This window comes from Apteryx rowi, unplaced genomic scaffold (genome assembly GCF_003343035.1).
Source record: "Apteryx rowi isolate R43461 unplaced genomic scaffold, aptRow1 scaffold_116, whole genome shotgun sequence".
Classification (NCBI taxonomy): domain Eukaryota; kingdom Metazoa; phylum Chordata; class Aves; order Apterygiformes; family Apterygidae; genus Apteryx; species Apteryx rowi.
In genome coordinates, this window is record NW_020447375.1 from 1327173 (window position 1) to 1350052 (window position 22880).

Here is a 22880-nt window from a genome sequence, read left to right on the forward strand (position 1 = left end):
AAAGAAAAAAAAGAAAAAAAAGAAAAAAAAGAAAAAAAAGAAAAAAAAGAAAAAAAAGAAAAAAAAGAAAAAAAAGAAAAAAAAGAAAAAAAAGACAAGCAAATGTAGAAAAGGTTGTATAAAATGCAAAAGCTTGCTTTCTGGGCATGCTCGAAAACATTTAATTTGTAGTTTCAAACAGCCCACTTGGTGGATGGAAAAAAAACCACACCAGTTTTTGGAACAGTTTATAATTTAGCTAAAATACGTAAATGCCATTTAAAGGAAGCTGAATYTGCCTTCTGAATCAACTTTGTGATTTTAGAGAAACAGAAACACGTTCTTCGAAGGATAACCATTTTTCCTTAGGCATTAAATGGAAATTTTCAATAAAGAACATCTTGATGCCGAGCAGCAGGTGAATTGATTTGGGGAACAGCAGCTTTGTAATCATAGTAACAGTTCTCTGTCCTAAGGAGACCATTGCCTTCCAATTTAAACTAGTTAAAAAGAAAAGGTCCCCCACGGAATTTTACTGACTTGTTGAAACAAGGCATCCATGTCCTTGATGAGAAGATTTGGCCATGTTATCAGCTGGAGACTTTAAATGAGTCCCTGACCCAGAAGGAGCAGGAAAGAAGCCTGCTAATTAGCAGGGAGCAGATCAGAAGGAGCTGGCAAGAGAAAGGTCATCCAAAGATGGAAGGAAGCTTTGCAAATTAGTTGAAAACACTATTGCCTGATGCGGAGAGGGCATGAGGATTTAATGAGGACTTAATGACGATTTAAATGATTCCTATTTATAAAATAAAAGCCCAAAAGACTTTTACAACATCATCCGCGATACTCATGGTCRTGCCCTAGCAGGAGGCAAGGCCAGMCAACTCCTCACCCACTTTGGAGAGATTTTTTTAAAGCATATGTTGATATTAAAAMAAATGACTCCATCCACCAAAACATTTCAGTATCTTTCAGCATCTATTCACCTGCTGCTGTTTTGCTGCTCTTTCTGCTTGTCCGGTGACTGTTCTCCTAGTAAGATTTGTTAAACCTATCGATAAATGGTAATTTTTATTCCAGTGTTGAAAAATCACRAATATCTGTTACAACAGTTCTTTCAGCTCTAATTATTTGATTTCCTTGTAGGATTCTCTTGATATTTTCTCTAAGAACCACTAAAAAAAAAAAAAACCTTTAAAATTTGCATATCATATCATTACAATTACTTTGGAGAATTCTACCATTATGCATTATTTGCATTACCACACCTTTAGGAGCTCTAGCCCTTCACTGTGCTAGGTGATTTATAATTCCTTTATAACATCCTTCCGAGTGTTATAATGGGACAGATGTCCAGTTAAGTTCCAAGACAAAGGGAATGAATCTCTAGATGAAAGGGAAAGGAATATCTTTTCGGTAACGTATGTTCCAGATAGTATTTCAGCAGTGCAATATAGTGCAAGACAGACATGTCTTATTTAAATCTCCAAATTTCACAGCTGGGAGTTAGAGATGAAAGCAAACGAACTCACGGCAATCAAGAACAGAGTAGTTCACGAGTGATGAARATAAAACTTTAGAATAGCAGAGCCCCCATAATGCAGAAACAGTATGTGAGGACAGGCGTAGAACATTATTTTAAGCTCAGATACCCAAGAGGCTTCTCAATCTCTACTATTATTCCACGACAGAAGTCTGTAGGAGCACTGCTGCGCTCCCAGATGCCTTGCACAACCCAACTACAGGATGCTCCTCTCTTAGTATTGCTGCAGGCTTTTGGAAAATCTTATTTCCACTGCCTCTGCTTGATAACTAAATATATATCTTTATATAGCTGTCCACTGTTTAATATGAACACTGGAAATGATAGTTTTGCTGTATTAAACACAAATGTGAGCATTAGTTTCTTGGTTSAGCTGTGGGGCCACTGCATGTCTGATCAACGCCAGCAGAACACAGAGGGAAAAAGGAGGTGGGCAGCAGGAGAATCTTGTAATATAGCATTAGAAAACGTAACTAAATTTCTTGAAAAAACAACTTTTACTTTTAACAAAAGACTTTTCTTGAGAGCTTAAGAAAATTGAATCYGGACAAAGCTTTCACGAGCAAATTCTGAAAGAGGTTTAACACATTTGACTAGATAAAGCGCAAATCTAGGATACGGCTGCCCACCTAACCGACCTTCAGCAGAAGGTAAGCGGGAAGACTGGCTATTAGTAGCAGAGAAATGAAAGGGTAAGAAGACGTATGTATTTGCATATCACAAACCCTTGGCTGCACTGGTTCTTGCTGAAAAGCAACAAAGGCAGGCATAGCAGCAAGGTCGTTTTGCTTCAGGATCAAAAGACATCATCCAGTGGTGAACGTGAAGCATTTGCAAAAAACCTTTCTGAGATAAAGGAAAATTGTTGCAGATTTTATATTTATATACGTGTGTGTGTGTGTGTGTGTGTATCTATCTCAAGACCTGTATAGAAGTTCGGACAACTAGACTATCTCAGGTCTGCATATCATACCAGCACATCGCCTTAAACTTTCGCAGGAGACTCACCCCATCTGGTCTGCCATCCGAGGCTGTAACGATGAGAATGTAGCGGTCCGTGCTCTCTCTGTCCAAGGGCTTCCCCAAGGCTAGCAGTCCAGAACTAGYAATAAAACCAAAAGCAGAACGTGTTATCGCAACAGCAGTTTCMAAACATCTGCAAGCACTTTTGTCCCACTGCTTTGCGTTACATGAACATTTCCCTTTCAGCAAGTTAATAAGCTTTTAGGCTTTATTACAACTCGAAGAACGCTTTGCGTAGGTAAAGGCTAATAAAAACGATGAGCCAATTTCTAATGCTTTCCGGTTCAACACACATACAATTTAGGATTAAAATAACAACCTAGTGATATATACAGGATTATACAAAAGACAGTCCTATACTGAACACAAGGCTATACTAAGTGACAAGAGAGTCACAAGCAGTCCATTAGTCATGGAGGAGTCCCGAGAGCCCTGACAAGCTGGATTTTGTCTCTAAGACGATCTAATTTCCTCACGTAGAGGTCTGCAAGCCCCGTGGAGGTCGTCTGTAGCAACACTGAAACAAGATCCCACAGCGGACTAAACTGTTACATGAGGAATCATCAGGAAAGTATCATCRGTTAATGATGGTGTCTAAGCAAGCTAAGCCCTGCTTAACGGGCCCAACGGGTCCTTCTGCAAACAGCTCTAAAGCTCTGTGTTTCGTGATGGTTTCACCACGTTTCTGGTGCCTCCTAGACACCATAGTCAAGTCTGCAATAAAATGACAAGTCTCTTAAATGCCACCCAGGCCACAGCCTATTCAACAGATATGCACCAACATCTAAATATGGATCCAGGATGATACGCCTCCTCTTGTCGCCTGGCTACCCAGCTTCTGCCGTGAAAYGCCACCAGACATGCCACGGGCAGCTTGCAACGTGGTAAGAAAACTGCAATACATGATTTTGCAGTGCAAAATCCACACTGGCTGGGACCTCAGTATGCCGTGATTTTCCTTTTTTTAAATGATCGCATCAACCAGACACAAGCATTTGCCAGGCACAAGGATAAGTTTTACTGGTTGAACTCGTACGTATAAGCTAACAACCTAAACGGCTAATTGCTCAGAAAGAGGTTTTATTAAAGCAAAAAAAGTGAAACCCAAACCRAGCAAAAAATGAAAAATCCCAGAGTGAGTTCCCGTTAGCCGTCCTGCTTCAGAAGCCTTTGGTGTACGTGCTCTGTACTTTATGGCATTTTTCCCTTCCGAGATCGTAAATTCCTCCAGAATTTCAGCCGCAACTTCTTACTCTCAGAGAAGACCTCKAATTTTTCCCACTTCCAAAACACTGATTCCTGGCCAAGACTTTTACCAACGTTGCTCTCGGCAAAGACGGATTACCAACATTCATCTGGCAAGCTGTTACGGCAAGCAGTCTCTTAAATAAATGCTACAGAAACAAGGGGAAACGGGATGGGGGAACACAACTCTTCCCTAGGATTGAAAGCTTGGGGGAGAAAATAACATCCAATCTTAGTAATTGAAGCAAAGGCGGCTTCAGGAGATGCTATCTCCTACCTCTCTCATTGCTACTGAGTTGAAACGTCACCACTTGAGTCTTATTTAGCTTCCTCAAAGAAGGGAAAACTAGCAACCTGMCCATGCCTGCAACTCTTTCTGGAGGTTGGTTAAAGCCAACGGGAAACACGAACATCACACATAGCCTYGTAGCCCGCTAAATATGAAGTTGTCGCAAGCCACGAGGTTTGTGCTTAAATTAACAACCCTCAGGACAACAAGTAGTGCTTTACTAACGCGGACCTATGGCTGCACACATCTACTTTGATTTTTGTAATACCTGCCCRGTATCATACTGCCTTTGTGGTCTCTCCTTACTGCTTCAACAACCGCAAGAAACTGTCTCCATTTAAGTAGGTGGATATCATTCAAGAAACAGGCTAATTTAAGTAGGGCGTTTTACTCAAGGATTCAAATGCATTCATTTAGTCCCCCCAGTTTTTAATCTTCCTTTTCCCCGGGGAACATAACGAGGTGCCTAATTTACTGCAGATTGCGCTCAGGCTGCATCTACCAGAGGAGAACCAACCAAACCATCTCAGGAGGTGAGTACTAGATAAAATAGACCTAGGAGATGGATCTAAACCAGGCAGGATTTCCTAGCCCAATTGGGAATTATACAGGGATTAACTGGCATGCTCCGAGATGCAAGAAAATAGCTCAGGTGGGAAAGATGGTCTGTTTGAGATGTTTAAAATATCCTGAACAGCAGCAACAAGCAGTCCTCGATTTACTTGCRTCCCATCCTCTATCCTCGCTTTTCCTGCAAATAAAAACAATATTCCAGACATAAAAAATAGCTACGAAGAGGGAGACAGGGCAGGCACAGACCTACCTGGTGCTTATAACTTCGGCACAAACCCTCTCTCCCCAAACGCAATTAAGTTGGCGATCGGCTTACGAAAAAGCGGTTTTGAAGCAGTGCTCCGAGGCAGGAACCCAAAGTTAAAACTGTCCCCGTCATTAGTGAAGCGCTGACAAGTATMAAGGGTTTTAATTAATCCCTGGTCACTCTTTCTAATGGAGTGTTTCCACCTCAGTGAGTCCTACCTACTGAAACACTTAAAATAAATAGAGAGTCCCCCGTGAAAAATGCAGCCTTCGCAGGGCTCTCTTTAATGTCTAAAGGCTTCATCTAAGGAAGAGCTGAAGCCGCCAGACTCGGAGCCTTGCGTTTTGCTCGCAAGCCACGTACTCGTTTGGCTGAAGAGTTTCCAGGCTGGTTTCCAAGGGTTTTTTTCCGCTTACCTTTGTGAGAGGTTAAAAACTTGCTGCGGATCTCCGTTCTGAATGAGGTATCTTATAGGGTCTCCCTCTCTATCAGTAGCCTTTAGGAAAAAAAAAAAAGGGATAAAATGATGTCAGTTAAAGTTTTTTTTTTTCCCTTTCTTTCCTTCAATTTATAAACTGGAAAATTAGCCACCAAAGTACCATTAAAGTTAAAATCCAAAGCGATCACGTGCTTTACCCCAGGAGAAAGGCAATAAAACACGTGAACTGCAAGACGACGGACCAACAAACTCAAAGAGCGGCAGGTAGGATCCGGTGGGAGACGAGTCTAAATGAAAAAGCAACCAAGAGGAGAGACCATCTAGAATAAAACCGATGACCACAGTCACCCTCGGGCAGCAGGGGACAGCATTCAGGGCTGACCACGTCCTGCAAAGSTGTGAATTCCGGCGCAGGAAGCTCTATTTCCCTTTCTCAGACGCCCAGAAAAAATCAGACTATTTGCATACTTTAATTAACACTGGCTGGCAGAATGCGAAGCAATAAGCGCCTCCAAGGCGTGCAATAAACTCGGAGGCTTATTTACAAATTAATACAGTGGAGATCATTAAATATCGCATCACTTAAGCTCAGACGCTGTTGATTACAATGYCAGTCACAATCAGCTGTGCATATTGTAAAATAAGATAATATTATAAGAAGCAGCTTCAACTTTCCTCCATCTTTTTAAAAAATTCTAACAGCAAAGCAGACAAATTTATTTTTAGAGCATGTGTTTTGAAGTGCACTAGGCATATTTAAAGCACTTGCATTTGTATTGGCATTTACACTAACTGAAAGCGTCCCGATATTTTGCAGATCCTCAGATTTGCTAACTCAGGACTATTTAAGTAACTTGCTTGCTCTCTCTCAGGTTTTGTAATCCTTATACTGTATGCAGCACTAAAAAAAAAAAAGAAAAAAAGAACCAAATTAAAAGGGAGGAATAAAATTATAACCTCTTAACCCTACTGCACAAAGCAAAATAAGGCCTTTCATCCAAAACTCTTAGCATATTGATAAGACTCTTCCTGAAAGCGAAGGTCAGCATGAAAATATACATGTGAAACTATTTGTAAAATATTTGAGGACTGCCATGTTCCGTATTACCTACTTACAGGCATTATCTTAAGCTACTACTCCACCAAAAAGAAAAATAAATACAGGATGACTAACAGATAACTCTGTGTTTGCATGGAAAAGACAGCACAAGATTTAACAAGCTCCAACACTCATCAGTTTATGAATATTTAAAACGCCCTGGCCAACTTTACGTGGGGAATAAAAAATAAAAAAAATAAAAAAAAAGAGGCAGACAGAAATACAGTGCACGCGGTAAAAGCCCTTTAATACAGATGGGCATATTAATGCGGAATGAGGCAGTTGAACTCGTGCTATAAAGGCAACGCATCTGCATTTTATGTCCAGAACTGCCAGCCTTTCGTGGGAAACAGCCTTCGACTAAGCTGCGATAGAAGCAGCCACGCGCATTTGTGATTTAGCAATTAAATATTGCTCATGGACAGCAATTATATATCTGAACGCAGCTCACATATAACATATGGGTAATGCAAGATAAATCTCCGCTGCTGTAATAATAACCGAAAGACAATGTTTTCTAAGCGTTTCCAAAGCCCTTAAAACTAACAGATGCATTTTCCAGACGTGGCAATTGCTCGTTTACGGGGATCTCAGCCGCGTTGCAGGAGAAAAGTCACCGCTATGTTACCAAAAGGCTCACCAGCATCTTGGCTAGGAGCAAAGTAGCTGGCGCGACCATTTCACATCTCCCCTGCCCTGCTTGGCGCAGGGTCCCGGATTTAAATCTCCCGGGTTTACTTGGCATACTTGACCCGGGCCCCTCGAAAAGGAAAACCAAATCTAGGTGAAACCCTTGAGTTTTGGTGAAACGTTAATGCAGTTAGATTACTCCAACAGGATCGTTCCCTTTCTAACCACATTTAAATCGCACAGAATCTGGAAACACTAAAACTTGATACCAGTTTTTCCGGCTCCGTGGCCTTTGGCCATATATCCTAGCCCCTGTCAAGCAAACGCAAAGGTTTCTGCTTCTCCTGGCTCCTGGTTTCCTTCGGTGCTTCCAAAAACAAGCCGCTCCTGGCAGTGAGGACAATTCRCCCGAACGGCACAGCTCTCCGATCCTCAACTCACCGCTGGCATTAAACACGTGCCAGAAGTCCATTTGGGGCACTGAGCTAGGCGAGTCACCCTCCCGCAGCGCAGGTGACTCCATCAGCTTGACCATCCTTAATCATCTTCATCTTCCATCGGGTTTTCAGCAAGCTGCTCGAATGGCAACGTTCCCATCCGCCTGCACCGCTGACTGATTTAAAACGTCTTAGTTTCCCACACTTTGGGTTAGATCGTTCGCTCTCCGTGCGTTCGCCAAACGGGCAGGACGGACAGAGCCGCGCTTAGCCGGTAGGAACAGACGTAATTCCATCAAGTTCAACAGAGTCATGCTGATTTAAAGCAGAGGAGGCTCCATATGTTTTCTCTTTAGCCCAGGTCTCTCTGGTTTTCCCCTCTGAATGGCTTTACGCGACGTCTGGATGATGTTTACAGGGGAGGGGGAACCACGCTCGGGAGTGCCCACGGTACCGAGCCCGCTGCTCCTCCTTTTCTCCGTAAATCCATCCCTGACGGACTTGAGGCYGGAGCTATTTCGTAATAACCCAAAGTCCCCGCTCCCCAAAACATCGAAAGGATTGCAACTCGCCCGCTTAGGCCGTGCAGGCAGTTTTCGAGCCGCGCAGACAGCGCACGCTGTAGTGCAAACTCAGAAATACCCAAGGAAACATTTTTCCTACGTGGCGCGTACAGAAAGGGTGATGTTTTGCGCGCCACGGACACAAGTGGAAGCGACTCTGCGAGGGCTTACGGGGAAGCTTTCCCTACCTGCAGGTTTAACAGAACGGCTCCGATCCTCATGGCCTCGCTGACTTCCAGGCTGTACATGAGCTGGGGAAAGCGGGGAGGGCTCTGGTTGTTTGGCGGAAGGACCTCGATGTAAACAGTAGTAATAGAGCTCCTGCAAGGAGAGAGACATCAAAGCCCGTCAAAAATCAATAGACAGTACGGCAAGGCAACCAACATCATCTGTTTTATATACCGTACGTTCTCCGGGTCTACCCATCTCCCTTTGCTCCCGTAAAAGCTTCAGGACTGATTTCTCACTCTGCGCCAAAAATAAACCAGGCTGCCGCGTTCACAGAGCAGGAAGTTAAACATTTTTTTTTAAATAAAAAGTAGCCCAAGAAACCTCCTAACCCCCTGGTGCAACYGCATCTTCTAGAAAGGGACGTCGGATTCAGGGCTGCCAATTCCTGCTGAGCACCGACAMCAGGAGGATCCCACCCCGCTGTACAGTTTGCTTCGTTTCTTTGGAAGAGAGGGAACAAAAAACGTGGAAGGAGAGGATAACGTTGGAGGAAGACTGATGAACACAAGGCCGTAACGGGCTGCATCGACACTGCTTTTCCCTTAGATATATCGAAGCGTGCTTCAGACCAGCTAGCCTCAGAGAGCCGGGAAGCTGCAGAAGCCACCAAGCTGCAGAAGCCCCCACCAAACCCTCCGACTGCACTGAACCACCAGCTCGAGGAGACCGCAGGAGGAACCGAGGTTTGCAAGGCGAAAGCTCTTYTGGGGCCACTCACGCTCACTACAGACCCTGCAAGGACCACGCTGTAGACAAATCTCAAGCTTCAGGCCTGAAGGAAGGAAGCTGCTTCAGAACAAATGGAGAGGTCCCAAAATTTTAGTGRGGGGAAACCATATGAGTGCACAATGAGCTGCTGCTTGCAGGGATAGGATAAATTCAGAATAATTTTAAAGATTTCCCCCAGCAAACACCAGATACAGCTTATTTGAAGCAGCTTTTGTGTTACTGATAGACCTCATTAAACACCAGGATGACAATATCCAATATTTTTAAATCAGATTCTGATCAAATACAGTCATTACTGTGTTATAGATACTTTCCACTGACCTTTATGGGTAAGTTTTATAACTTAACATCACTGATCAGCATAAGAGTTGGACTATCTGCTGTAACGCAGCAAGGAGAGCTGCATTTTGAGACCAAGCCACGCAGCAGCTCTGACCACGCTCCAGGACAGCAAGCCGTGAATATCTCTGCCCAGAAGCTCCAGCTTCGCTCGTATAAAACGAGGCCACAGAGGGAATCCCTGGTTTTAGGCGCGCAGCCCAATGTGTTAACCCGTACGGCATAAGAAGCGCCATCACCAAACGCTCATCAGCGGATACAACGGATGATCTGACAAAGCACCACCGGAGCGCAGAGCTCGCCTGTTTTCCGGGGACCGCCAGTGACCGCGTTTGCTACGCACATCCCAAGAGCTGAGGCTTAGCGTGCCTATTTCTTCTGCTGCTCCTTATTTAATAAAAATCTGTTTTACTGGCATTTTAGTGCTGCGTGCACAGGTGAATGCAACACCACTATATAATGTATAACAAATATATTTACATACGCACAGATTGACACACATCAGACCCAACGCTATTGCTACGCATGCAAGCCAAAGAGCAAATACGTTGATTTTCACTCCGCATTTCAAGGATATCATGATTTTTCAGATGGGGCTTGAGCTGGCTCATCACTGTCATTGCTAACTGCAGTGATTCCCCTGTACAGGTAGCATCCAAGGAAGCTGGTGAAAAGACTGAGGTCTGAACTGAAGTTGCTTGATTTTAGAAACGCCTTTTTCCCCCTTTTTTTTCAATAATAAAAATTGCTCATCATTACATGCTTAACCACAACTTCTAAAAAAACCCCCTAAACTTCACCTTTAAACTTTTATACTTTGTATAAACTTAAATGCGCTTAAGTATTTCAATATATCTCAATAACTTATGATATATTAATGATGTGTTATAGAAACTTTAATAACACTCAGCAAAATATCTTGGTTTATGCCTATCTAGTCACCTGCCAAGAATTAAATGTGCCGTGCTATGCAAAAGAGCCACACAGAACGCATTTCCATTTAAATTTGCCTTCACAAATGCTTCCAACCTACTGCTCCTCAGCCACATTTAGCAATTCGGGCTTGCTCTGTGCGCAAAGGCGCAGTGGAAAGCCGGGCAGTTTGTACGCGGCTACAATTACCCTGATGTGCCCTGCAGCAGAACCCAGGTTTGGGGGGAAAAAAAACCCCAAACCAAAAAACACTACTTCGACCAAGCCAGCTTGAGCCACCCTACGCAACATGATGGCTTCGCTCAGGTAGGATCAAGAAGTCCACGTGACCCCACCTGTGAAACAGGAACCACTTCACAGCCCGAAGGAAGAAACTAAGCAGTAGGAGATGTGAAAAGGAGTTCCAAAAACGAAATTTCAAAACCAAAACTGTATTTTGGGGGCTCCCGCTGCTGGCTAGCCATGCTGATGGGTTTTGAAGTGGCGTTATTCATTTTTGATGCAAATGCTGGAGATCACTGTTCCTCCCCCATCATCCCCTTTGGGAAACAAGGTTGCCATATTGTCATCGCTCCAGGTCCAGAACGTGTCACATGAGCCACTTCCATACCCTAACCTAACCCTGCACCTCGGTGGAAGGGCACCATTTTTGCACGATGGCAATATGCAKAACACAAAATCAAAAGCAGCACGGAAGCGGGCCTGGGTGCCTTTATTTTTTGAACGTGAGCGCRCCCTACTCTAACCATAATAAATCTGCAAACTGCTCTTATCTAACAGCTGACGGAGAATATAAAAATTCTGCCAGGGAGAATTTAGATGGTAGTGGGGTATCGGTCACCATTTGTTGGCTTGTCATTTGTGTCCACCACGTGCCAAGCCTGGGTGACCTTGAACATCCGAAACCTGCAGAGGTGGTCTCCAGCCGAGTGATCAGCCTATTTCTGGTCCTTGCTGCATYGCAGCAAGCATCCAGCTTCTCCCCGGCTTGATTTCTTCCTTACATCCTTGCGCTTTCAGCATCTCAGGGCAAATGCGTATGCACAACTCTAACACAGCACGCGAACTCTTAATAAATAGACCATCACAACCAAATGCAATAGGGAAATGCGCAAAAACACAAATAAGGGACAAAAGGTGAAAGTAGCAAACTAATTTCTAATACRCTGCTTGTCCAAAATGAGATCATTACACCCCAGAGAACACACCGAGTCGTACTCCGGTTTGGAGTTATAGAAATAAGTGTGCCATACTTCTCATGCACAGCTACCCGAGGATTACAGAAATTACATTCATTTTAAGACAAATTACCTTCTCTGCGCAGGAGGAGCATTATCAGATGCTTTGACAGTGAGAGCGTAGGAGCGCCCCACTGACAAGACAACTCCTGGAGCAATGGTGATAAGGCCTGTTCGGTCATTGATGATGAAGTCTCCCTGATCCCCAGCCAAAATTTCATATACTATCTGTCCATTGGGTCCCTCGTCCGCATCTACAGCGGTGAGCTGCAATTCAAAACCAGAATGTCAGCAGGCACAATGCAACGTTGTATTTTAATTGCTTTTAATAAGGCAACTTGGTAAGGGGTAGGGAAAGCAGAGAGGAGAGAGAACTTGAACACTTGTAACGTGGCGATTTCTGAATACTGTATAACGAGGACACACGTTAAGTATAATAGGTGGAGGAAAATCATGGAGCAGTGAGAAGAACTGATTATTGAAGATTGCAAGCAAATTATTTTAAGGTATGTATTACAAAAACTAACTAAGACCAAGTTTATTCCCCTTTGATTGGAATTTATAGCACCTCCTAAAAAAGGGGGGGAAGATATTTATTGTGCTGCAAGTCGCACGACGGGATCATATTGAATTACTGAAACTTCCCATCCTTCTCTGCATACGCACGTAGGAAACAACCCTGCATGTCACCGACGCGTGACTCTCTTCTCACCCCYGGGAAATGCTGCAGGTTTACCTCAGCTCCGCATCAGGCCATCCCGAATCAAACGTTGGTGTGCACCAGCGGGCTGAAAGAACAGCTCAGCAATTGTAGTTGCTCTTAGCCGAGCGCTTTGAGGACTCTGACTCCGGGGCAAAAAGCCAAATCGCTACCAACCGGAGATTTCAAACCAGGCCCCTGCTGCAATGGGGCCACCTATCTCCCTCTACGCCCCCGTTGCAGCTCAGCGTCTTCGTTCAGTCCTTTCACCTCTCCACCTGCTCTACATGAGCCAAAGGGGCTGCACGCGTCCCACCGCGTGGCTGAAGCGGGGAGATGAAGAACGACACCCAAAGCTGGGATACTCAATCGCATCTGCACACACCGCTAAATGCTAAGGGGAGCACGTGAAAAAACTCAGGGTTTGGGCTGCTTTGGAGAATAATCCCGATCCTGCACATGCATTGGCTTGATGGAACACCAAATTTAACATGCCAAGTGCTACACTAGCTCAAAAACAGTAACTACGCCCAGAAGAGCTTAAACAGAATGAATTTCTTGATACGCTAAAAGGCAACGATCTAGGTGTCTCAACCAAACCAGGTTTCAACTCCTTGGTTCAGAGCGCAAACTGTTAATGCTCTCGAGGACTGAGCTACTATATGGAGGACCAAGCATTTTTAACATGGAGTAGGATATGCTGTGCATAGTGTTTCCCAACCGCAAAGCATGTTAGTTAAGTTCCTTTTCTCCTGAAGCAATCAGTGCTTTATTTTTGCACGTAGTAGGGTATAGTAGGGTCTGAGACGGACCCTACTATATCAGTCGCAAAATAAATACCTGAAACACTCCAAAGCCATGGAACACTGAAGAAGAGACCAACTTCTTTTAGAAACTTAGAAAACAAATTCATATCCATGTTATGCTGCCAGAGCATATCTCTCATGCTATATTTTCTCTTGAAATTCTGAAAAAGTCATCAGATGAAGACTGCACTTTCGCAGCTTGCCCTACGTTACGTCCACACAATGATGTCTTGGTACATCAATATATTAATTTTAACGCTTAAGTTTCTCAAACACTATGTTCCCTTAATCGATCATGCGACAGCTTCTACACCCAACAGCATGCGTTCCCAAACCTCGCAAAGAGCAACCGTCAAACCAAGCGACATCCTTGTGAAAAGCGTTGCAACGACCCTCGCTACTGAACATCAAGAGCATCACTTGCAAAAAGATAAATAACGCCTTTATGTCCTAAGCGTTTAATTACAGGATTTGGAACAAGGCCAGTTTTTACTGTGACGACATGAAAAGGCAAACCAACTGAATATACAAGTGCCTAAATTAATAAGGTTAATTAAACTTACAAATACTCAATGCTTGAAATGGTAAGTGAGTTGAATAACATTTTGAGGGCAAACACATGAATAAAATACAGAACAACTGCCATAATCTGTGATCCTACAAATTCAGTCTCCAGCTGTCCCAGACTGATAGAGCTTCATAGTAAATGAGGTTTTAGAAATATATCATGGCTAAAATACACAAAGTACAGAACAGGATTTATTTTACTTTTTTCTTGGCAACTGCAGAAGCTCCGTTCAGGCTCCCTCACTTTACAGTTGGAGGAAGATTGACTTCAGCAGTTGACCTACAACCTTTTTGCACCAAAAGCAAAGTTTTAGCAACCTCGTTCCAAAGCGATGTAGCGACTTGCAACCTTTCCAGGCACCCTACGTTTTTCCTCCGACGAAGCGTAAAGCGAATCCCGCAGAAACTGCACGCCACAGCGCTTTGCCTCCCAACGGCCATCCTTGAAACGAGCCTCTCGGGCAAGCGAGTGCAAGGCTCCAGCTCAATTTGGGCTAAAAATGTGTAATATCAACATTGAGTTCTTGCTTCAGCCACTTCATTAAACCTCTCTCCGTTCTATTTTCACTTGGGTATGTCAATGCATTTACTCAGCAAATGCAAATATAACTTGATTTTACATTTCTTTTAATAACATTTACTTTGCAGTTGGAATTTAATGCAGCAATGGACTGAAGACAAAAGGTTGCAAATAACCGTGTAAGTAAATCTTTAGAGGCGGTTTGGAGATAACCTTTACAAAGATTTCCTCCAAATTGTTTTGTGGGTTTCTGGCAAGATGTATGCAAAGAGCTGGAAACTAAGAGCATACGCCAAGCTGCAAATGCACAAACACGTCCCCAATACATAAGGTAGCGCACGGCGGCGTGCAAGGATGGATCAATTCGCATCGGCGTACGTGGGGGGAACGAGGAGAAACTGTTTAAAAGAGACAGAGTGATCCAATAGCGAGGTCATATCTGAGATATGCCCAGTGTGGGCATTTATTTAACAGCTGTAAATAAAATTAGTCCCAACATACAACTGAAATTACTGTTACTGCTCCAGACTAATTCTACCGTGAGCAAGAGAGAAGTGATAGAAAATGCCTGCAAAGCTATATTTTCTCTTTTTTTATTATTATTTTTTTCTTTTTTGGCCTTCAGCACAACGGCCATTTATGCCAAGACGTGTGAAATTAAGTGCTCTGCACAACCCAGACCTGGGGCAGCACCTCCAAACTAAATCGCATGGGTGAACTGAGGCCCGATTACTTCAACGCTAGCAAGCTCAGCGGCTCCTGCCCTAATTCACCCCATAACTTATTATTCCACTGGCAGCCAAAGAGTCACTGGTTTTTATAAGAGTGCCCTTAAAAGTCCTCTGAATCTGCAGTGTACCTCCACAACAAGAAATCAGGTAGAAATCAAGATACACCGATAAATTAAAATCGATTGTTTTGGTTTCACAGATTTGAAACAGAGGTTCTAAGAAGAAAAAAATGATATATACTTCTAAAAGGTGGCTTAGGAATTTTTCTGTAAACAGAATGTACAATTATTATATACAAAATATATTATATAATTTATATATATATATATATCCTATTTTTTATATATATATATACACACATACACACACATATATATATTCTTTGAACTCTTCATGCACCATCAAGTCTTTGGCCCTCGGGCAAGTTTACGCAAAGATCCCAGTGGATTATGCTTTTTGCCATCCTCTGCCCGTTCTCGGCKCTCTCGCTTCCTTGCTCGATACTCTCCGCGCCCTGCCTACTTTACGTTGCCTATAGGAATAAGAGGTGTCTAAAGTCAAAAGCACAACAGTGTGAATTTAAATGACCTACGTGAAAGATAGTATTGCATTATAGCTACATACTCCACTTATATTGGTAAGTATGATGCTGATTTAAACGGCTGAATCACCAGGAGCACAAATTACTAAGAGGAAACTGAAAAACAGGACAGCAAAATTCTAAGAATGTGAAAAAGCTGGAATTAAGTATTTTAACGGGTTTAGCATTGAGCAGTCTTTCCAGTGGTAGCAATCAACACGATTACCACACGCTTAACTGCTTTAAATGACACTTTCCTCAAGCAGCTATTGTCCGTTACGCGCAATGCAATAAAATAGCTATAAAAGCAGAGGAGGGAAAATTGCCTAGGAAATCCTCAAGCTGAAAAAGGACGGTACGTGCAGGTATTTAAACCATCACCGATGAAACACCCTCCTCGGCCAAAGTCTCAAACCATCTCCCAAGTACTCCAAGCGGGCAATCTAAATACCACCTCTCCAAACCAGTACTCTGTGCAACAGCCCAACGGCACAGCCAGAGCCACCCCGCGAGAAGCCAGGGAGCAGAAGGCTCCCGCTCCGAACCTCGGCGAGCGGAGGCAGGTCACCGCCACGACAGCGATGCTTTCCCGGGAAGGAAGACGAGAAGGGAGCGGAAACYGGGAGTTATCTGTGCTTTTCTCGATTCCTTGTTACCCTCAGGACAGTAAAAGCAAAAGTGGCTACTGCCTGAGAGCAATTACGCTACGATACTAGACTAAGAAGTCCCATTTTTGGAGAAAGACGACACACTTCATAAAGGTAACACCTCGATCATCTCTGAAAGTACAGCCTGAGTAGACAGCTAAGTGCAAGCCAGTGCTTATGCGTAAATTATTATCATATACACAGATTCACTGAGGTCGCTGTTCTTTTTCTAACCTACTTTCTGTGATTAAAAGAAGCGGTTTTACGGACTGATCTTATCCGCCCTGGGTCATTTTCCCTTTGGAGTGAACCTAGCTGAGCGTCGTCTCACAGGAGATAAACTGAAATAATTCTTAAACCAGCGATGAGGTGGGGTTACGGGGTGAAAGTCAGTTCCACATATAGAGAACAAGCCAAGTATATCATCAAAATCAGTGAACCAACAGTTAAAAAAATGGGATGCCTGTTTTCCATTTGAAAGAAAATGTATTTATAAAGCAGAAACAAATGGCTAACCACCATTCTGGCCTAAGTAAACCCACGAGCCCTCTTGGCACCACAGACTTGGTGGCTACCTCAAGAAGAAAAAAGAAGAAGAAGAAGAAAAAAAAAAGGACTCTCAGGGCTCCCGTATTTTCCAAGYCGCTTTTAATTTTAGTTTGGGCAAGGCTGAAGCCTTAATTCCCCAAGGAATTCCCAATTGCRAACTGCCACTCTAGAAGGGACCCCTTGCAGGTCCACCCCAGGCGTCCTCCAAGCTCCCACCGCATGGGAACAGACACTGCGCTCTCTCCTAACGTCGTTAAATCACTGCTGCCCTCAAATGCTTAGCTACTGATTAGAGAAGAAAAAAAAAGTAGTATTTAATTACTGMGGGCAGCTGATGAATTCTTTCTGACTAGTCCTACTGCCTTGAATTCTCCTTGGATGCTGCCCTCCACTAACACCTTCGTGTCTTCTCACCCRTCTACCTGCAAACGCTCAGGAGCGTGACTGAGATCTTAGGACGATTACMCCCAAATAAAAGCGTTTTTCCATTAACTTTGGTGCAACCAAGGTTCACCCCTCAAGCCTGCAATCGAACATAAATCATTGTGCGCAAGCATTAAACTGTTTCTCTCCCGCTCTTTTCTTTTGGGCTAGCGTTCATCAGATTTTTCACTGCTCAGCTGCTCCACAAGCGAACGACTTCGGCTTCTATAAAGAATTGAAAGGTTTTATCACACGATAAAACATCTCTGGGTAYGTTCTACTGAACTGTTTCCACGATCTCACACACTATTTTATTTCAATAAACCTCCAACCATTTTTAATATTTCATTTGAGTTGGTTCCAGTTTCAACGGGCGAGAAAACGGTACACGCTGYGACGGTTCAGGTCTGGTCAGAAGGTAAGAATTAAAATTACCTTTATAACGCCTTCTCCGGGCCCCATGTCTGTATAAACCTTGACGTTGTATGATATATTGGAGAAAGTTGGGGAATTATCATTCGCATCAATCACCACGATATTGACTGTCACTGGGGCACTCTCCTGCACGCCGTCGGAAGCGGTCATCTGCAGGAAGAAAAAAAGCAGAACGGGAACACGTTTCAACACCATATCCTTAAGGCAATTACAGCGACGAGAAGATACAGTATAACGATTAAAAAGCAATATTGACTTGTTCATTTTGGCTTACACTTGCTAGYGAATTCCATCCCCAGAAAGGTGCAGTGAGGCCTGAATTAAAAAATTAACCACTAAACGACGAGCATAAAACCAAACCAAACCCCCATGTAGTCTGAATCCTGCCACGCCAACATCAGCCTTCCAGCACCACCTGGCAGTGCTGCTGCTCATCCATCCTTCCTCCTYGTCTTCCTCGGGGCATTTTAATAAGCTGCAATGGTGCTGAATTAAGGATTTGTCCAGGCTTGCTGTGAACAAAGCTGGATGGGTGCCCAAGCGCGGCTCGCTTACCGAAAACGTGTACAGCTGCTGGGTTTCCCTGTCCACGGGCTGCAGCAGGGTGAGGTAGCGGGTTATGCCAGTYGGAGTCACAGTGAAAAACGCGGTGTAATCGTTGAGAAAGAGATGGAGCTGAGGATCCTTCGTCTTTGAAGAGCAAAAAATAAAATAAAATAAAATATTTTATTATAAATCCTTTTTTTTTTTTTTAATAAATTATATATACCTTTAAAGTGCAATACTGTGACTGACAGTCTGGAGAGAAGAAGATAAAGAAAGAAAAAAACCCAGCACCTAATTTTCTTAGGGGGGAAAAAGGTAGCAAAAATATCCTTTACAGGTTAAGGAGAGCCAAACAGTAAGTAAATACCTATATCTGCCAGGTTAACAAGGTGCTTTTTCATTTTCTTTAAAAAGAYACTTTTAAAGCCAAGGGTTCCTTATCAGTAAGAAGGAAGCAGATTCAAGCCTGTGTCATAAAGCATATTAAAAACAATAAAAAAAGGATCCCATCTTGCCGAACGCAGCAGTAAAACAGTTGAGTTGACGCAGCGAAGCTAACTGCGCACGTTGCAGCACGCAGCTAAATAGGCGCTATTCAGAGATTTCATTTATGCCTATGTGAAAATCACAGTGTATTGATGCAATGTTATGAATTTCTTAATTGATCAGATCAAAACAATAGTTAAAAAAAAACAAACTTTACTACAGTTTTCAGTAGGAAGTAACATGAGACATACTACTACTTTTTTTTTTTTTAAATAGCCTGCAAAAATAGCCCTAACAGCCCAAAATAACAGAAATGAGGAACAAATGGGCTAGCAGCATGAATAAAACATAGCAGAAAATCCAGTGGCTGCCCAAAATACAACTAGAAAAATAGTTTTACGTGCGACTTTCCAACGTAACCCTATATGACTCCCCCCTGCACACACAGCAAGACACGCAACACAGTTAGAAATAGCTAAATCTAACAAACTCTCCACAGAGTAGCGTTACGCTCTTCTACTAGAAACGTTTTCCGAAATTGAATCCAAAATGTTTCCAGCAGTTCAGCTTGCATTCCCTTATTATTGCCACTGCTCCCTAAGTAACTTTGCAGAAAGACTTTTCAAAGTAAACAGACCAAGGAAAAGTTCCTGAATCCCGATAACGCAGCAGGCRTAAGCACTTGGACTACCTGCAACACCGTGCTCGACGCCATAACAAACCGCTCTGAGGATAGATCAGGACAACAGGAGAAAGAGAAATTTATTTTTGCAACCCAAAATACTCTAAAAAGCACATTTTGGAAGCCTAAGATTATACTATTTAAATGAGAAACCCTCTCAGTTGCTGAAAGCTACGGGAAAGAACTATCAAAGTCTTCCAAACGCCTGGTTTGCTATTGCCTAAAGCTTCGCTGCAGCTACGCTGACTGCCAGCAACATTAAAGTTCAGTTTACAACTAGCAGTGCAAAAGGTAATCTCTTTTTCCAATGAAAAATTAGGGATGGTGACTGCCAGCAATTGTTCACCTTGTAGACACTAAAATTTTAATTTACAAGAGGCCAGTTCTTGCTTGCCATGTCATTTTGAACGCAAAGGAGCAGTGCTTTTTCCTAATTTTATTCTTAGGAAACACCAGTGACGGAAACCCCTTACCCTTCTCCAGGTCATCTGTCCCCCTAGTAGATGTTTTATTCCAATGCGTAAGCCAACTYGCCTTTGCTGCAATCAATGCCTGATTCCACTTCTTCTGGGCATACCGGCCCCGCAAAGCAATTTTTTCCTTAATCTTTGCACTGTTAGGTTTTTACATTTTAATTACGTTTTCTGCTGAAAGAAAGCCTGCTTGACTTACTCATGAATGCTTTMTCTGACAAACACTGGGAGAGAACACAGCCGTGGGAAACAACCCACCAGCGCTGCCCTCGTTATTTAGATTTTTATTTTTTATTTTTTAACTATTTTAGATGGCCCTGGACTCGAGCGCTGTGATTCCCCGCTGCTCTACTGGGTAGTCTAGCTGATCGCCGGTAAATTGTTTAGCAGATTCGAAGCAGAAAAGGATCCAAATCCACACGACAGAGCACACGTGCAACCTGCAAGGAGCATTCCAAGTGTGAAAAAACCCACCACCTAATTTTGAAAGAAAAACACACACACAAAAAAAATCACGCATGCACACACACACACACAAAAAAAATCATGCATTTCTAAAGAAAAAAATAATCATTCTGCAAGCATAATACCCAATACCTACAGGAATGGCACCTGGCGCAACCTACAAAGCAAAAAATACACAACAAAATGAATACAAGCAAAGAAACACAAAGCTGCTACTGATGGATATTATAAAAGCAGTACATTTGGAAAAAAAACCCTGTTAAAAACAAAAATACAACAAGCTGAGAAGCAGAAAGCGTTCCAATGCTCTAGTAAAAAAACCAAAGCCTGGGATTGAGTTTGTTCTGCTTGAAAAGTCTCTGGAGAAGCGCCTGAAAGTTTGCAATCCTGCACTGACGTTACATTACCTTGCTGCCGCCCCTGTCCTCCCCCTGGAGCTCGCTGCTCTTACCAAAGCAAACTGTTTTCAAGAATTTCCTAAGATGACGCCAAAATTGCGCACGACGCTGCCGAGAACGAGCAACGGTACACGTATATATCGAGGATGCATCTGAACATCCCAAAGGACTTGGCAGAGGGAGTATACGGCACTGAAGTTCCTTTCTCAGATATGCGAAAGGACACCCCAAATTCCAGAAGGGATTTAGCTATCRGAGGGCACTTCAAAGCAGGAGAGCGTTTGCTTGAGCTGCTAAATACCAGCTCTACCAAGGCTGAGCAGTACCTAGTCCCCTCCACACCGTGAACACAAACCACTGCCGGTCATGGAGCAAAACAGTCAAAAGAACTGAAAACCAGAATATTTTGTCACAGGCTCCCCAGCGCAGACAAGGGCACGAGACCATGGAGTAGTCCTTTGTGAAGAACAGYGGAGGACGTGTATTTATAATATGGAAACTTTCCAAAATAGGTACCTTTCCGAAATGTGTATTTGCGTCCCATCATCATCCATATTCCAACTTCGCTTAGACACGTCCTAACGTGGAAAGGGATGAAGCAGGCCAACATGAGCCTGGGCTGACCAAAATATCCTGCCATCCAGCCTGATAAACCCACAGACCACAAGGAAATCGGAGACTCCTGGTAGGTGGCCAGACAGGTATGGAAAAACATGTTTTCTAGGATTTCTAGCTTTCTCATCTTGAGAAGGAATATAGCTAACCAGCAGACAGCAGTCATGCTCTTGTAAGGATGCCTAAATTGGGGGGGGCGAAAGACTTGGGCTTGTTCCCATTCCCCGAGATGAGGGGCTAGAAAGATGAGTCTGGGATACACAAGTTACTAACAGGCATGGTCACTCTACGTGAGGTAGGACAATAATTAAGAGTTAGGGACGTGCAAAGCCACGGTGACAGGGGCCGAAGAGTTTTGTTATGCCTGAGGGATGGCACTGACAATCGCTACTCGGGCTGGAGGACCATCCGCGCTGAAATACCCACGGGAGAGGGTCAAGCTGGTGGGTACATCAACAGATAGCTTTGGCCCAATTAACTGATGAATGATGTTTCCAGAATTTGTCCTCTGTCCTGGGCAAAAGTATAAAAAGCTTTTCCACTTGTCTCTCTCATTGGAAAAAAAAAAAAAAAAAAAAAAAGATTTTCAGAGTTCTCCAACACCAAAACAAGTGAGATTCTCAGTCCCACATAACGGGTTTTGTACTCAAAAGGTGTCAGCACCAACCCTGTTTCTTTTCTCTAACTTGCAGAAGGTTGGTTTTGCAGAGCCTGATGAAGAAGCTGCTGAGGGTCTTCCAGGTTCACAACACCGTGGACAGATGAGACAAGGCAGACACAGCAATCTCCTCCCTGGAGTCCTTTTTCTACAACTGTACTATTACCATCACCATTAAATATCACAAAAATAACCTGAAGYGCAGCCTCCTGAGCAGTTTCCATGCTGTCTTTAGCCCTAAAACTGCTTAAATCAACAGAGCCCAAGGAGAAGAACAAGTAAAAGTAGAAATCTGAATGAAAAATTGGGGGAGGCAAGCCAGTCTGAGAAGATGTTGTCCATGGTACGCTACGAATAATTCTTCCTCCTTAAACATTTTTATTTAAAGTCATTTAAATAATATTTAGTTATTTTAGATATTTCAATAATATTTAGTTATTTAGTTAATAATAAAAGGAAGAGTGGAGGTGCAACTGCGACTGTAAAGAAAAGCTGCATCGCTTTTCAGACCTTCTCAAGTTCAGGAGCAAAGGGACATGCCCCTCCCTGAAAGAAGAGCCAAAGGAGACGTTTTGAAAGATCATCTTCTGTTCCTCACCCAAGTGAGCTACTCCTGGGAGAGGGCAAGGAAAAAAAAAACACGCCAGCATCTTCAGTGCTCCCGCTAATTAGCATGGCATTTCTGTAAAATAGGGCAGATACACAAAAGACTAATTCCTGGAGGACTCCAAGGATCTCTGAAAGACTGGAAGAATAACTTCAGAAGCGAAAAATATTAGATATTCACCCTACGTGAATCAGGGAAGGAATAAAATGTTACAGTAGCAATTCAGCATTACATTTACTATTATTATTATGGTTTTTTTTCTCCTCCTGAGTGGAAAAGAAAGATTCAGAAAGGAAAAAAAGATGACCCATCTTTATAAATGCTAGAGAAATAAATCCTAGAGAAAGCATTTATCTATTATAAATCCTAGAGAAAGCAGACTGTTTGCCTTGCCTCCCCTGTTTGTTTTAATAAGGTATTAATGGACTGTTACATTTAGAAAGAATGACTCTTGA

The 22880-nt window shown here is 43.1% G+C and overlaps 1 protein-coding gene across 2 annotated transcripts in view; it reads right to left on the reverse strand.

Moving 5' to 3' along the window:
- The window catches only part of PCDH15 (protocadherin related 15), a 293502-nt gene that overhangs the window by 121712 nt on the left and 148910 nt on the right, over positions 1 to 22880 (reverse strand). For both annotated transcript variants that reach the window (XM_026081044.1, XM_026081033.1), the window contains exons 11-16: positions 18051 to 18185; positions 17496 to 17645; positions 11611 to 11804; positions 8256 to 8388; positions 5316 to 5395; positions 2531 to 2624 (exon numbers count right to left, since the gene is read on the reverse strand). In XM_026081044.1, the coding sequence (XP_025936829.1) occupies positions 2531 to 2624; positions 5316 to 5395; positions 8256 to 8388; positions 11611 to 11804; positions 17496 to 17645; positions 18051 to 18185 (786 nt within the window). The remainder of the gene's footprint in view (positions 1 to 2530; positions 2625 to 5315; positions 5396 to 8255; positions 8389 to 11610; positions 11805 to 17495; positions 17646 to 18050; positions 18186 to 22880) is intronic.